This window comes from Cydia splendana, chromosome Z (genome assembly GCF_910591565.1).
Source record: "Cydia splendana chromosome Z, ilCydSple1.2, whole genome shotgun sequence".
In the NCBI taxonomy this organism is placed as follows: domain Eukaryota; kingdom Metazoa; phylum Arthropoda; class Insecta; order Lepidoptera; family Tortricidae; genus Cydia; species Cydia splendana.
This window is the reverse complement of record NC_085987.1, coordinates 10,029,835-10,047,733: the sequence shown is the minus strand read 5'-3', so window position 1 is coordinate 10,047,733 and position 17,899 is coordinate 10,029,835. Positions and strand designations below refer to the sequence as shown.

The following is a 17,899-nucleotide window of genomic DNA, read 5'->3' as shown; positions in this document are numbered from 1 at the left end:
CAAAAGTGGAATTATATTCAATGTATTTTAAACAATATAATGATTAATGTTGATTTAAACCTGTAGAAGCTTATAGAATAACTGCATTTGGAATAAATTCCTATACAAAAAATACTTTTATTTGTTTTTTATATATTTAACAATTTACACCTACAATTTACATTTAAGTACCTACTTATTACTGCAATGTAATTAACATCCTGTTTTATTTATAGGTATTAGGTACCTTATGTTTTATTTTCATTTAATTACACCATAATTTATAAATTAACATGCATTATCATATTTTAATACTATTAATTTAAACACTTGTATACATACAATTTATAATAATTACCTGTTATTAATAGGTACCTACGAATGACAATTTATCATGGATTTATTATGATAACAGATATTTCCATTTACGGGTTACGGGTAACATTTTTGAACGTGAGAAAAAAAAAAAAACATAGGCATTGCACATTATACATCTTAGTGACATTTTTATACAGGTGTTTTTGTTTATAAATATATAATGTTATAAATATTAATACATTTCGTTTTACCACGACTTGATGTGTCATCACTCAGCACGTTTAGTAGCCCCATCGATCAGGTGGAATGACCGTCCTGCCGGAACGAGTAATATACAGATTATTGTTTGCATTATTATCATTAGACGCTGGGGCCGGGCGAGAATCGCTTGCAGTGCAGTTGTCCGACCGCTGCATAAGTGAAGCATTCGAGGGTGACGTCATCGCGGCGTTATCAGTTGGAATGTCTAAGTCGTCATAAGGCAGGAGGCACACAGGGCTTTCAGATTCGGAATCCGAACGATTATCAGAATCGCATATTAGGTGACGTCGGTTTCTTATTAAAATGCCTCCTCCTATTATTTGTATTGCATACGATCGTATTCCACGAATCGATTGAACAATACCGTTGACCCACTTTTTATTAACCCTAACTTTTACTTTCTGACCTGGTACAAAAGGAGTTAAATCGCGAGCACCTTTATCATAATAGTCCTTTTGCTTACTTTGCCGTAGTTGAAGCTCGGATCTAACATGCTTTGGAATTTTTGGTTTAAGAAGTTTCGGTGGGCAAGGAACTATACTTCTCAATTTGCGGCTATTAAGCAATTCGGAAGGAGAAGCGAGTGTACTACTTATAGGGGTATTCAAGTATTCCAGCAAAGCTAACCTAAACTCGGTACCCTCAACCTGCGTTTTCTTGAAAATCTTCTTAACCGTTTGTATAGTTCGCTCCACTTGGCCATTTGACTGGGCGTAATGGGGCGAAGAAGTGACATGCTGGAATTTCCATGATTGAGCAAATAACTTGAAGTTTTGGGAACTGAATTCAGGGCCATTATCAGACATAACTATATCTGGGATACCTTGGCGGCTGAAAATCATTTTCATATGCTGGATTACATTGTCAGATATCAAAGACTTTAATTCTACAACTTCTACATACTTGCTGTAGTAGTCGACGACTATAAGATACTTTTTATCATTCCAGTGAAAAATATCGGCACCTATTTTGGACCATGCTCTGCTAGGAACCTCATGCGAAATAAGTGTCTCCTTTCTATTTTCATTTTTAAATAGTAAACAGGGTTGGCAAGTATTGATTAAGTCTTCTAACTGTGAATTTATATTTGGCCAAAACATTATTTCACGAATTCTCAATTTACATTTTTCGAGGCCAAGGTGACCAATGTGCACCCGCCTTAACAATTCACTACGCATGCCGGAGGGAATAATTATTCTATCACCCTTCCATAGCATACCGTAAGCCTCAGTTAATTCATCCCGATATCCCCAGTAGGGCCTAACTTCATTACATACTTCTTGTTTGTTATTTGGCCACCCATTTTTTATATACTTTGCCAACAATTGTAATTCCGTATCCTCTTGTGTTAACTTCTGAATATGCATAAAATGTGTGTCTACAAGCGGGTTACTAACTGCCACAGCACAAACTTGCGCTCGGGCATCTAGGTAATCACGCGGTTCTATTATCGGCGCACTGGACGGTTCAACAGCGCGCGACAGCGTATCGGCTATAAACAAATATTTACCCGGCTTGTAAATTAATTCAAAGGTATACGGTTGTAAACGCAATAGCATTCTCTGTAGACGTGCCGGAGCCGATGCTATTGGCTTGCTAATAATACTGACAAGTGGTTTGTGGTCAGTTTCTATTGTAATATCGCTTCGACCGTATATGTACGTATAAAACTTTTCGCATGCGTACACGCAAGCCAAAAGCTCTTTTTCAATTTGAGCATATGATTGCTCAGCTTTAGTCATAGCACGTGACGCGTAACACACGGGTAGATTATTTTGCATAAGGCAACATCCTAGACCGTTTTTACAAGCATCTACTGATATCACGACGGGGGTGTCCAAACTGTAATATTGTAATATAGGAACACTTGTCAAGCATTCTTTAAGACTATTGAATGACCTTTCATGCTCATCATTCCAGTGCCATTCCACTTCTTTCTTAAGAAGTTGTCTCAAAACATGATTCCTATCTGATAAATTAGGTATAAAATTACCAACATAATTAATCATACCTAGAAAACGTTCTAAGTCCTTTACGTTCAATGGACGTGGCATATTCCTTATCGCGGACGTGTGCGCATCGTCAGGGTAAATGCCGTGAGGAGTGATCTTGTGACCTAAATATTTAATTTCCGATAATCCAATTTTACATTTATTTAAATTCAGTTTTAAATTTATTTCTCTGCATCTGTCCAATACCATTTTCAATCTACGGTCGTGTTCCTCCTTAGTGCTGCCGTAAATAAGTAAATCGTCAACAAATAAACATACACCTGGAATGTCGTCGAAGTGCTCATACATTTTTTTATGGAACACCTCCGATGCAGATGAAATTCCGAAAGGAAGACGCAAGAATTTATACCTACCGAAACTAGTATTAAATGTACAAAGGTCTGTACTATCAGCATGTAATTTTAGTTGCCAGAAACCCTGTTTGGCATCCAAAGTACTAAAATACTTGGATCCACCTAGGTTAGCTGTAATTTCGTCCAAAGTAGGCAGTTTAAAATGCTCGCGCTTGATTGCTAAATTTAAATCACGTGGATCCAAACAAATCCTAATGTCCCCGTTGGCCTTTCTAGCGACTGTCATGCTGTTGACCCAGTCTGTCGGGCCCTCAACCTTTGCAATAATTCCGTCTTTAATCATTTCGTCTAATTTACACTTTACCGAATCTTTCAAGGCCACTGGAAGCTTCCTAGGTGCATGCACCACTGGCCTGACGTTTTCGTTGAGCTCAATTTTATAATGGCCTGGCATGCAACCTACCCCCTCAAAAACGTCTCTGTACTCCGTAAAAATACTATGATTTAAATTACTTTTCTCATCACCTTTCACCTCCAATACTAATTTTACTAAATTTAACTCGCGACAAGAGTCACGACCTAAAACAGGTGGCGAATCTACATCGGCTATTATAAAATCTACAATATAGCTACGATCTTTATGCTGCACCTTTAAATGACACTGACCTACAATTTTTATGCCCGTACCAGAATAACCCTTTAATCGGACTAAAGACATTCCTAACTCTCGCTCAGCTATGCCTAAATCTCGCAAACAGGTACGCGGGATGATGTTCACGTCGGCCCCAGTGTCCAATTTAAACTTCAACTTACTATCATTAATCGTCAAATCGACAGACCAATCATTTTGAGAATCAGAAAGATAATATATTACTCGTACCTGATCGGTTGAGTCATCCGCTTGAATCTCGTAAACTGTGCACATCCGGGAAAAGTGATCAAATCTGTTGCAGTTCAAACACCTCTTTCCTGCAGCAGGACATCTAGAGTTCCCATGTTCATACCCACACATTGAACACCATGCACTACGCTCACTACCACGACCATGTTTGTGCGTCAGCTGATTTCGTTGCATCGGTGGACCCCAGCGCTGCACTGGCGCGGGCGCGGGCGGGTGAGCGGGGGGCGCACGAGGACGCGATAGCTGCCTGCTACCGCGGGGCCACGCGCGCGTTGCTCCTCGATGCGCGGACGCTCCTCGCCGAGATACCCACATTACCCGATTTACATCACTAATATCACTATTGTCTTCACAAGCCGTTTCCTGCACTACTCCGTGATGCCCAAAATAATCTCGTTGTACCGCATAGGCGTGATGCTCCACAGATTCTTTTTTTATGGCTCCGGCTTGTACCTTCGAAATTTGCGCAACATTACAAATATCTAATGATTTTTTCAAAGTTAAATCTGGTTCCCGTAGTAGTCTTTCTCGAATCGCTTGGTCCTTTATTCCACAAATAAGTCTGTCCCGAATTAAAGTCTCCATTAGGTCTTTAAATTCACACGAACTTGCCAATTTTTTTAACTCGAACGAGTATTGTTCGATAGACTCGCCTTCCTTTTGATCGCGAGTAAAAAATCTGTGCCGTTCAATAGTTAGATTCTTTTTAGGCAGGAAAAATGAGTCAAACTTAGCCAATAATTCCGTTGATGTCGTTATTGTTGATTTATCAAATTGCTCGTACACTTCTCGGCACTGCTCGCCGATGACATGTAAAAGGATGCTTAATTGCACTTTCTTGTCTTTCTTCGTCAGCTCACACGCTTCATAATAAATGAGAAATGCGTTCTTCCATTTTTCCCACTCTTTTGACAAATTTCCCGTAGTAACATTTTCTAAACTATTGACGAACGAAAATGGCGGCGGCGGTGGCAAAATCGAGTCCATAATGAAAGTTCACACAAGTATGTATTTTCACAAATTGTCACCAAATCGTACCTATCTTCTACAGCACGTATACGTAAAGTTAACTACGTAAACCGTAAAACACAATTACTTTAAACACTTTTCTATTTAGGTTCTTTTATTTCGACTGCGCCATGTTAAAGATGTAAATCAAACACCAAGTTCGGGCTGAGACTGACTCGTACTTTATTTACTCTTACCCACATGCGTATATTACAAATATCAGATCTACCCACAGCTACGGCCTCCCTAAGGTTCATATATGGTGGAAATATTCGCTGTATTGGGCAAGGTCTCGGTAGCTCAGACGGAAGGGCACCGGGCTAGCGATCCGGTGGTCGTGGGTTGAAGTCCCACCCAAGACATTGAATTTTTCCACTTCTAATTTGTTTCTAATCTTAATAGCATCGTTCGCAGACGTTTCTGCTTGATACAAAATTAATAAAAAAGACATGTTTTTGGGCTGCTGGTGTGCTGGTGTACATTCACGATATGTTTAATAAAGTGCTCCAATATTCTCAATTAAGTTATAAATACAGCCCAGTCACAAAAGGTACATTAAATTGCATTGAAACACGAGCAGGGGCGGCATTAACTTCAAACACCTCTTTATACATACATATACCTAGCGCAAATCAGATAGCGACGTGCCATCATTATCATATATCACGTGCTTTCGGCTTCGCAAGTCTCGCGAGCAGGGCGAACTGATATTACGTCGGCCTATGGCACGGTCCTTTGTTCTTGTGCTTAATAGTAGTTACGTGAGCAGGACCGGAGATACCTACTGGTTACATGTACAATACTTTGGTATGTAGGTACGTACCAAATAACATTACAACGTCAACTAGAATTTACACCCGACCTGCCATGTACGTATGTGTATGTACTTTAATGAAAAAAATGTACGTTCATATAGCGTATTTAGGATATACATACTAATAGTACCTACACGCATAGTTTGACATTGACTCTTCATCCTCGTCGCTAAAATCGAGATAGAGAAGTATAGCAACATACTTTTTAACTAAGTAAGTACCTAAAATCCAAATAATGGGTTATGAATTTATGATATTAGTTAGCAAAGTATGTGTACCGTAAAATGGGGTGAGTAGGGTTCGCGGGGAGCGATGGGTTATGAATGGGGAGAGAAGGGATGAAAGGGGGGTGAGATGGAATTTTAAGGCTACTGCTACAAAAATAATGTATTCCAATTTAAAATGGAGCTATAGTAATACTCATAATAAAAAAAAATCGATCCAAGAATCTTCCAAAATCACCTTTGTATGAAAACCCAACTCACCCCAAATACGAGGGACTACGGGGTGAGGTGGGATTTCCTGTTTATCGTCAAAGTTATGAAATGGAACTACCCAAAATAAAATAAAAACTTAAAATACAAACGTCCGGAACACTTATTATATACACCATTCAGTTTGCACATGTAAAAATAAAATGTTATCAAGGTTTGAATGTCAGTTTTGCATCTACTGACCCCATTTTACGGTATGTGTTTTTATTCTACATACCTATTACTTGATATTACGTACTTGTATCTTTTACCGCAGCATCGAACGAAAGATTATGATTTATGATTATTGAGGTGACAATCGCGTCGCTTCAATGACGCGGCTGCATTTTTAACCAATTCATAAAAACAAACCGTAGCGTAGTGAATAGAATCAGGCGTTACTTTGCGGAAATCCATACTAATTAAAACCAAAATATTATTTTGCTAATCCGCGAAAAGATAACGTGCTAGTCAATCAGTGCTAACCCGTTATGCTTACTTGCGTATTTTTACATGCAATTAATATTCCCACCCTCCCACCGCAAAAATAAATACGCAAATAAATATAACAAACCACCACCAAAAGAAACCCGAGTCGAGTTCTGGTTCATTTTTAAGGAGAAGGGATGTGCAAGTAACAACTCACCATGTTTTCCATCCTCGAGTCAAGAATTTAACTAATGTGGAGTTCTCAGAAAATGAAATTGGGCTTTTAGATAAAGGTTTGAAGTATAATTTCCAGACAAAAATTACTCATAGAACATTAGAAAATTTGGCAGTGGATTCTGAGGTTGCAATAGTGCGGGGCCGTGGTGATGTAGATACAAAGACCATGGTGGCTAATGTTATCAAGAGTACTAGTCCAGCACAGAGTGCGTGTGTTGATTCTGATGTTTTGCTGCTAAGATCTATACAACAGAAAGTGCAAGACAGTGATTTGGTGGTTTCAAAGGCAGATAAAGGCAACTGCATTGTGATTATGGAGAAGGGACAGTATAATCAGAAAGTACTAGACCTTATTCAAGGTGACGGATTTTCGAGATTGCAAAGAGACCCAACTCCAGGGTTCCAGAAAGATCTTAGACAAGCAGTTAAGAATTCTTCGTTTGTTTTTGAAACCGAACATCAGAAGAGTATGGTTGTGCCTATGAATCCACGAGCTCCTATTCTTTATGGACTTCCCAAAATTCATAAGGATAATATCCCAGTTCGTCCAGTGGTCTCATATTTGGGTGCGCCAACTTATAATCTGGCAAAAAGGTTGAATTCCATTATAAGAGACAAGTCCCAGTTCCAGCCGAAATATTGCTTGAAAAATAGCTTGCAGTTAATAGAAAAGATCCAGGACATTAACATACCAGATAATGCTGTTCTTCTTTCATTGGATGTAGACAGTTTGTTTACAAATGTGCCATATGGAGAGACTTTGGAGATTATTAAGGGTCTTTTTGAAAGGCAACGTTTACATCCAGGGGAAGTAGATGAATTGATAGATCTAACAGCGATTTGTATGAAACAAAATTATTTCAGATTTGGGGGACAGTATTATTTGCAAAGTGATGGTTTGGCTATGGGTTCACCACTAAGTCCTTTAATGGCTGATATTTTTATGGACCATTTTGAGAACCAGCATATTGTGGGCAACAATAATATATTATACTATTTTAGATACGTGGATGATTTGATTATTTGTTGGACGGGTAGTATGGGCCTGCTGGATGCATTTATTGCTGAAATTAATGGTAAGCATCCAAAAATTAAGTTTAAAAAGGAACTAGAGCAAGACAACTCATTGAATTTTCTAGATTTAACAATCACTAAAGTAAACAACAGGCATCAGTTCAAAATTTACCGTAAGCCTACACATACCGATACAGTTATCCCGGCTTCTTCCACGCATCCGTGGCAGCATAAGTTGGCTGCTTTTCTTTGTTATGTGCATAGAATGTTGACTGTGCCTCTTTCTGATGAACACTATCAGATTGAATTAAATAATATTTATCACTTAGCAGTTTCGAATGGTTACGATAAGTCTGTTGTGGATGGTATCATCAGGAAAAAGCGGAATAGTATGGTCAACACTATGTTGTATGCGGCACGATCCTCTGAACCGATTAAAAAATATAAAGCGAGCATAACTTATGTTGGCAAGTTGTCTGATGCAATTTACAAAATTTTGAAGTCTAACGACATTCCTGTGGCCTTTAAGACAAATAATACTTTGCACTCAAAGCTTTGTAATGGCAAAGATAAGATCGAGAATGGGAAAAAGTCTGGAGTTTATAAGCTTACCTGTGACGATTGCAATAAAGTGTATGTGGGGCAAACGGGCCGTAGTTTCACTACTAGGTATAAAGAGCATGTTGCGTCATATAGACATAACCATCCAGAGAAGTCCAATTTTGCAAAGCACTTATTAGATACAGGTCACACTTTATCTGAGAATCATTCTTTTGATATTTTACATGTTTGCGAAAAGGGATTGCGTTTGGGTGTTCTGGAACAACTGGAAATAATTAGGTACAACAATAGGGGCATGATTCTTAACGAACAATTGAATGTTGCGTCATCGCCGTTATTACGAATTTTTCCATCTCACTCACACTTGCACGGTAGGGGGAGTGGTCAAGGTATAAATATGGCCGACCATTCTAGACAGGTCATTCCGTTGCCGGGCGTCAGACCGTCAACAACTCCTGAGGATGCCTCGTAGAGAGGCGAAACACGTGTCGAGGTTTATTCTTTTGGTGGTGGTTTGTTATATTTATTTGCGTATTTATTTTTGCGGTGGGAGGGTGGGAATATTAATTGCATGTAAAAATACGCAAGTAAGTATAACGGGTTAGCACTGATTGACTAGCACGTTATCTTTTCGCGGATTAGCAAAATAATATTTTGGTTTTAATTAGTATGGATTTCCGCAAAGTAACGCCTGATTCTATTCACTATTTGAAAACGGCTTGCGTGGCCGAACAGGCACGACTTTATGTCAAACTAACCAAACAACATCGTGCAGCTGTCCAGAATGTTTGGTTTAACCAACAGTGCAAGCGTTTGAATGTTGTTCCTAATTACATCCATTTCCGCTGTAGTAGTACTTCCAGGGCTGCTAAATTAGCTATTAATAGGGCTCAGAAAATATGGTTGAACGAAGAATCTCGCCACTGGTTTTCAGTAAGGGATAATTTGAAATTGCATCTTAAGGTGTTATATTCAGAACTTTCATTTAAGTTGCATAATCTCGAATTCGATATTCTGGACCAGAAGGCGAGATACTTTGCTTCTGAACTTGCACACCAGATGTATACTACCCAGCTTAACAAATTGCATAGGTTAACAGAGTCGAGTTCTGGTTCATTTTTAAGGAGAAGGGATGTGCAAGTAACAACTCACCATGTTTTCCATCCTCGAGTCAAGAATTTAACTAATGTGGAGTTCTCAGAAAATGAAATTGGGCTTTTAGATAAAGGTTTGAAGTATAATTTCCAGACAAAAATTACTCATAGAACATTAGAAAATTTGGCAGTGGATTCTGAGGTTGCAATAGTGCGGGGCCGTGGTGATGTAGATACAAAGACCATGGTGGCTAATGTTATCAAGAGTACTAGTCCAGCACAGAGTGCGTGTGTTGATTCTGATGTTTTGCTGCTAAGATCTATACAACAGAAAGTGCAAGACAGTGATTTGGTGGTTTCAAAGGCAGATAAAGGCAACTGCATTGTGATTATGGAGAAGGGACAGTATAATCAGAAAGTACTAGACCTTATTCAAGGTGACGGATTTTCGAGATTGCAAAGAGACCCAACTCCAGGGTTCCAGAAAGATCTTAGACAAGCAGTTAAGAATTCTTCGTTTGTTTTTGAAACCGAACATCAGAAGAGTATGGTTGTGCCTATGAATCCACGAGCTCCTATTCTTTATGGACTTCCCAAAATTCATAAGGATAATATCCCAGTTCGTCCAGTGGTCTCATATTTGGGTGCGCCAACTTATAATCTGGCAAAAAGGTTGAATTCCATTATAAGAGACAAGTCCCAGTTCCAGCCGAAATATTGCTTGAAAAATAGCTTGCAGTTAATAGAAAAGATCCAGGACATTAACATACCAGATAATGCTGTTCTTCTTTCATTGGATGTAGACAGTTTGTTTACAAATGTGCCATATGGAGAGACTTTGGAGATTATTAAGGGTCTTTTTGAAAGGCAACGTTTACATCCAGGGGAAGTAGATGAATTGATAGATCTAACAGCGATTTGTATGAAACAAAATTATTTCAGATTTGGGGGACAGTATTATTTGCAAAGTGATGGTTTGGCTATGGGTTCACCACTAAGTCCTTTAATGGCTGATATTTTTATGGACCATTTTGAGAACCAGCATATTGTGGGCAACAATAATATATTATACTATTTTAGATACGTGGATGATTTGATTATTTGTTGGACGGGTAGTATGGGCCTGCTGGATGCATTTATTGCTGAAATTAATGGTAAGCATCCAAAAATTAAGTTTAAAAAGGAACTAGAGCAAGACAACTCATTGAATTTTCTAGATTTAACAATCACTAAAGTAAACAACAGGCATCAGTTCAAAATTTACCGTAAGCCTACACATACCGATACAGTTATCCCGGCTTCTTCCACGCATCCGTGGCAGCATAAGTTGGCTGCTTTTCATTGTTATGTGCATAGAATGTTGACTGTGCCTCTTTCTGATGAACACTATCAGATTGAATTAAATAATATTTATCACTTAGCAGTTTCGAATGGTTACGATAAGTCTGTTGTGGATGGTATCATCAGGAAAAAGCGGAATAGTATGGTCAACACTATGTTGTATGCGGCACGATCCTCTGAACCGATTAAAAAATATAAAGCGAGCATAACTTATGTTGGCAAGTTGTCTGATGCAATTTACAAAATTTTGAAGTCTAACGACATTCCTGTGGCCTTTAAGACAAATAATACTTTGCACTCAAAGCTTTGTAATGGCAAAGATAAGATCGAGAATGGGAAAAAGTCTGGAGTTTATAAGCTTACCTGTGACGATTGCAATAAAGTGTATGTGGGGCAAACGGGCCGTAGTTTCACTACTAGGTATAAAGAGCATGTTGCGTCATATAGACATAACCATCCAGAGAAGTCCAATTTTGCAAAGCACTTATTAGATACAGGTCACACTTTATCTGAGAATCATTCTTTTGATATTTTACATGTTTGCGAAAAGGGATTGCGTTTGGGTGTTCTGGAACAACTGGAAATAATTAGGTACAACAATAGGGGCATGATTCTTAACGAACAATTGAATGTTGCGTCATCGCCGTTATTACGAATTTTTCCATCTCACTCACACTTGCACGGTAGGGGGAGTGGTCAAGGTATAAATATGGCCGACCATTCTAGACAGGTCATTCCGTTGCCGGGCGTCAGACCGTCAACAACTCCTGAGGATGCCTCGTAGAGAGGCGAAACACGTGTCGAGGTTTATTCTTTTGGTGGTGGTTTGTTATATTTATTTGCGTATTTATTTTTGCGGTGGGAGGGTGGGAATATTAATTGCATGTAAAAATACGCAAGTAAGCATAACGGGTTAGCACTGATTGACTAGCACGTTATCTTTTCGCGGATTAGCAAAATAATATTTTGGTTTTAATTAGTATGGATTTCCGCAAAGTAACGCCTGATTCTATTCACTATTTGAAAACGGCTTGCGTGGCCGAACAGGCACGACTTTATGTCAAACTAACCAAACAACATCGTGCAGCTGTCCAGAATGTTTGGTTTAACCAACAGTGCAAGCGTTTGAATGTTGTTCCTAATTACATCCATTTCCGCTGTAGTAGTACTTCCAGGGCTGCTAAATTAGCTATTAATAGGGCTCAGAAAATATGGTTGAACGAAGAATCTCGCCACTGGTTTTCAGTAAGGGATAATTTGAAATTGCATCTTAAGGTGTTATATTCAGAACTTTCATTTAAGTTGCATAATCTCGAATTCGATATTCTGGACCAGAAGGCGAGATACTTTGCTTCTGAACTTGCACACCAGATGTATACTACCCAGCTTAACAAATTGCATAGGTTAACAGAGTCGAGTTCTGGTTCATTTTTAAGGAGAAGGGATGTGCAAGTAACAACTCACCATGTTTTCCATCCTCGAGTCAAGAATTTAACTAATGTGGAGTTCTCAGAAAATGAAATTGGGCTTTTAGATAAAGGTTTGAAGTATAATTTCCAGACAAAAATTACTCATAGAACATTAGAAAATTTGGCAGTGGATTCTGAGGTTGCAATAGTGCGGGGCCGTGGTGATGTAGATACAAAGACCATGGTGGCTAATGTTATCAAGAGTACTAGTCCAGCACAGAGTGCGTGTGTTGATTCTGATGTTTTGCTGCTAAGATCTATACAACAGAAAGTGCAAGACAGTGATTTGGTGGTTTCAAAGGCAGATAAAGGCAACTGCATTGTGATTATGGAGAAGGGACAGTATAATCAGAAAGTACTAGACCTTATTCAAGGTGACGGATTTTCGAGATTGCAAAGAGACCCAACTCCAGGGTTCCAGAAAGATCTTAGACAAGCAGTTAAGAATTCTTCGTTTGTTTTTGAAACCGAACATCAGAAGAGTATGGTTGTGCCTATGAATCCACGAGCTCCTATTCTTTATGGACTTCCCAAAATTCATAAGGATAATATCCCAGTTCGTCCAGTGGTCTCATATTTGGGTGCGCCAACTTATAATCTGGCAAAAAGGTTGAATTCCATTATAAGAGACAAGTCCCAGTTCCAGCCGAAATATTGCTTGAAAAATAGCTTGCAGTTAATAGAAAAGATCCAGGACATTAACATACCAGATAATGCTGTTCTTCTTTCATTGGATGTAGACAGTTTGTTTACAAATGTGCCATATGGAGAGACTTTGGAGATTATTAAGGGTCTTTTTGAAAGGCAACGTTTACATCCAGGGGAAGTAGATGAATTGATAGATCTAACAGCGATTTGTATGAAACAAAATTATTTCAGATTTGGGGGACAGTATTATTTGCAAAGTGATGGTTTGGCTATGGGTTCACCACTAAGTCCTTTAATGGCTGATATTTTTATGGACCATTTTGAGAACCAGCATATTGTGGGCAACAATAATATATTATACTATTTTAGATACGTGGATGATTTGATTATTTGTTGGACGGGTAGTATGGGCCTGCTGGATGCATTTATTGCTGAAATTAATGGTAAGCATCCAAAAATTAAGTTTAAAAAGGAACTAGAGCAAGACAACTCATTGAATTTTCTAGATTTAACAATCACTAAAGTAAACAACAGGCATCAGTTCAAAATTTACCGTAAGCCTACACATACCGATACAGTTATCCCGGCTTCTTCCACGCATCCGTGGCAGCATAAGTTGGCTGCTTTTCATTGTTATGTGCATAGAATGTTGACTGTGCCTCTTTCTGATGAACACTATCAGATTGAATTAAATAATATTTATCACTTAGCAGTTTCGAATGGTTACGATAAGTCTGTTGTGGATGGTATCATCAGGAAAAAGCGGAATAGTATGGTCAACACTATGTTGTATGCGGCACGATCCTCTGAACCGATTAAAAAATATAAAGCGAGCATAACTTATGTTGGCAAGTTGTCTGATGCAATTTACAAAATTTTGAAGTCTAACGACATTCCTGTGGCCTTTAAGACAAATAATACTTTGCACTCAAAGCTTTGTAATGGCAAAGATAAGATCGAGAATGGGAAAAAGTCTGGAGTTTATAAGCTTACCTGTGACGATTGCAATAAAGTGTATGTGGGGCAAACGGGCCGTAGTTTCACTACTAGGTATAAAGAGCATGTTGCGTCATATAGACATAACCATCCAGAGAAGTCCAATTTTGCAAAGCACTTATTAGATACAGGTCACACTTTATCTGAGAATCATTCTTTTGATATTTTACATGTTTGCGAAAAGGGATTGCGTTTGGGTGTTCTGGAACAACTGGAAATAATTAGGTACAACAATAGGGGCATGATTCTTAACGAACAATTGAATGTTGCGTCATCGCCGTTATTACGAATTTTTCCATCTCACTCACACTTGCACGGTAGGGGGAGTGGTCAAGGTATAAATATGGCCGACCATTCTAGACAGGTCATTCCGTTGCCGGGCGTCAGACCGTCAACAACTCCTGAGGATGCCTCGTAGAGAGGCGAAACACGTGTCGAGGTTTATTCTTTTGGTGGTGGTTTGTTATATTTATTTGCGTATTTATTTTTGCGGTGGGAGGGTGGGAATATTAATTGCATGTAAAAATACGCAAGTAAGCATAACGGGTTAGCACTGATTGACTAGCACGTTATCTTTTCGCGGATTAGCAAAATAATATTTTGGTTTTAATTAGTATGGATTTCCGCAAAGTAACGCCTGATTCTATTCACTATTTGAAAACGGCTTGCGTGGCCGAACAGGCACGACTTTATGTCAAACTAACCAAACAACATCGTGCAGCTGTCCAGTATGTTTGGTTTAACCAACAGTGCAAGCGTTTGAATGTTGTTCCTAATTACATCCATTTCCGCTGTAGTAGTACTTCCAGGGCTGCTAAATTAGCTATTAATAGGGCTCAGAAAATATGGTTGAACGAAGAATCTCGCCACTGGTTTTCAGTAAGGGATAATTTGAAATTGCATCTTAAGGTGTTATATTCAGAACTTTCATTTAAGTTGCATAATCTCGAATTCGATATTCTGGACCAGAAGGCGAGATACTTTGCTTCTGAACTTGCACACCAGATGTATACTACCCAGCTTAACAAATTGCATAGGTTAACAGAGTCGAGTTCTGGTTCATTTTTAAGGAGAAGGGATGTGCAAGTAACAACTCACCATGTTTTCCATCCTCGAGTCAAGAATTTAACTAATGTGGAGTTCTCAGAAAATGAAATTGGGCTTTTAGATAAAGGTTTGAAGTATAATTTCCAGACAAAAATTACTCATAGAACATTAGAAAATTTGGCAGTGGATTCTGAGGTTGCAATAGTGCGGGGCCGTGGTGATGTAGATACAAAGACCATGGTGGCTAATGTTATCAAGAGTACTAGTCCAGCACAGAGTGCGTGTGTTGATTCTGATGTTTTGCTGCTAAGATCTATACAACAGAAAGTGCAAGACAGTGATTTGGTGGTTTCAAAGGCAGATAAAGGCAACTGCATTGTGATTATGGAGAAGGGACAGTATAATCAGAAAGTACTAGACCTTATTCAAGGTGACGGATTTTCGAGATTGCAAAGAGACCCAACTCCAGGGTTCCAGAAAGATCTTAGACAAGCAGTTAAGAATTCTTCGTTTGTTTTTGAAACCGAACATCAGAAGAGTATGGTTGTGCCTATGAATCCACGAGCTCCTATTCTTTATGGACTTCCCAAAATTCATAAGGATAATATCCCAGTTCGTCCAGTGGTCTCATATTTGGGTGCGCCAACTTATAATCTGGCAAAAAGGTTGAATTCCATTATAAGAGACAAGTCCCAGTTCCAGCCGAAATATTGCTTGAAAAATAGCTTGCAGTTAATAGAAAAGATCCAGGACATTAACATACCAGATAATGCTGTTCTTCTTTCATTGGATGTAGACAGTTTGTTTACAAATGTGCCATATGGAGAGACTTTGGAGATTATTAAGGGTCTTTTTGAAAGGCAACGTTTACATCCAGGGGAAGTAGATGAATTGATAGATCTAACAGCGATTTGTATGAAACAAAATTATTTCAGATTTGGGGGACAGTATTATTTGCAAAGTGATGGTTTGGCTATGGGTTCACCACTAAGTCCTTTAATGGCTGATATTTTTATGGACCATTTTGAGAACCAGCATATTGTGGGCAACAATAATATATTATACTATTTTAGATACGTGGATGATTTGATTATTTGTTGGACGGGTAGTATGGGCCTGCTGGATGCATTTATTGCTGAAATTAATGGTAAGCATCCAAAAATTAAGTTTAAAAAGGAACTAGAGCAAGACAACTCATTGAATTTTCTAGATTTAACAATCACTAAAGTAAACAACAGGCATCAGTTCAAAATTTACCGTAAGCCTACACATACCGATACAGTTATCCCGGCTTCTTCCACGCATCCGTGGCAGCATAAGTTGGCTGCTTTTCATTGTTATGTGCATAGAATGTTGACTGTGCCTGTTTCTGATGAACACTATCAGATTGAATTAAATAATATTTATCACTTAGCAGTTTCGAATGGTTACGATAAGTCTGTTGTGGATGGTATCATCAGGAAAAAGCGGAATAGTATGGTCAACACTATGTTGTATGCGGCACGATCCTCTGAACCGATTAAAAAATATAAAGCGAGCATAACTTATGTTGGCAAGTTGTCTGATGCAATTTACAAAATTTTGAAGTCTAACGACATTCCTGTGGCCTTTAAGACAAATAATACTTTGCACTCAAAGCTTTGTAATGGCAAAGATAAGATCGAGAATGGGAAAAAGTCTGGAGTTTATAAGCTTACCTGTGACGATTGCAATAAAGTGTATGTGGGGCAAACGGGCCGTAGTTTCACTACTAGGTATAAAGAGCATGTTGCGTCATATAGACATAACCATCCAGAGAAGTCCAATTTTGCAAAGCACTTATTAGATACAGGTCACACTTTATCTGAGAATCATTCTTTTGATATTTTACATGTTTGCGAAAAGGGATTGCGTTTGGGTGTTCTGGAACAACTGGAAATAATTAGGTACAACAATAGGGGCATGATTCTTAACGAACAATTGAATGTTGCGTCATCGCCGTTATTACGAATTTTTCCATCTCACTCACACTTGCACGGTAGGGGGAGTGGTCAAGGTATAAATATGGCCGACCATTCTAGACAGGTCATTCCGTTGCCGGGCGTCAGACCGTCAACAACTCCTGAGGATGCCTCGTAGAGAGGCGAAACACGTGTCGAGGTTTATTCTTTTGGTGGTGGTTTGTTATATTTATTTGCGTATTTATTTTTGCGGTGGGAGGGTGGGAATATTAATTGCATGTAAAAATACGCAAGTAAGCATAACGGGTTAGCACTGATTGACTAGCACGTTATCTTTTCGCGGATTAGCAAAATAATATTTTGGTTTTAATTAAACCGTAGCGTAGCGAGTATAGAGTTTTAAAACTTTTACTTGTTACTTTGCTCCATTCAGGTAAAGTTACATAGAAAGGTGTATAAACGTGTTTACCACCATTAGAGGTGCAGCCATGCAAAATCAATACGTGTAAATATTATGGTGTCACACCACAGCACACCGTAGCTATACTTATACGAATACGAATGCTCACATTGTTCACTGTGTACGAGTTCAGTTTATTATTATTAGTTAAGTAAGTATGGTAATTGTAAGTATGGTAAGTATTGATGGAGGCTTGGTCTGACGTACATGTAAAATATGGCCGTGGAAATCGTTTTCTTTTTTTATCAACTGTCAGCGTTGAACGGTTTTGGGTTAAGCTAGGAAAAAAAAATAGGCATTACTGGACTAGAAATATTAAAGGAATAACCTGGAACCTGGAAGATCATAATTGTATGTGTACTTACTAGATAAAAACTTACTTTATCGAAAAAATCTGATAAAAAAAAAATTGTAGTAAGTACCTACCTCCTATGTAAATTATAAAACACATTTTTAAATTAGATTACGTAAGTACGTAATGGATGTGCATGGTGAATTTGTAAATTCCATACCTGAACTAAACTTGTGCGGCGTGCCCTCGGTATCTTCTCATGTACCTATTTATTAACCATACACTCACGAATACATAAATAAGGCAGGCAA

General features: G+C 38.5%; 1 protein-coding gene across 1 annotated transcript; it reads right to left on the bottom strand.

The window, feature by feature from the left end:
• Positions 1-529: 529 nt before the first annotated feature.
• On the bottom strand, positions 530-4,776 carry LOC134804330 (uncharacterized). The gene is made up of 2 exons (XM_063777339.1): positions 3,443-4,776; positions 530-865 (listed from the first exon to the last, which is right to left on the bottom strand). Exons 1-2 carry the CDS (start codon positions 4,749-4,751, stop codon positions 579-581), a joined length of 1,596 nt encoding a protein of 531 aa, XP_063633409.1. The 5' UTR covers positions 4,752-4,776; the 3' UTR covers positions 530-578.
• Between the last annotated feature and the right edge of the window lie 13,123 nt (positions 4,777-17,899).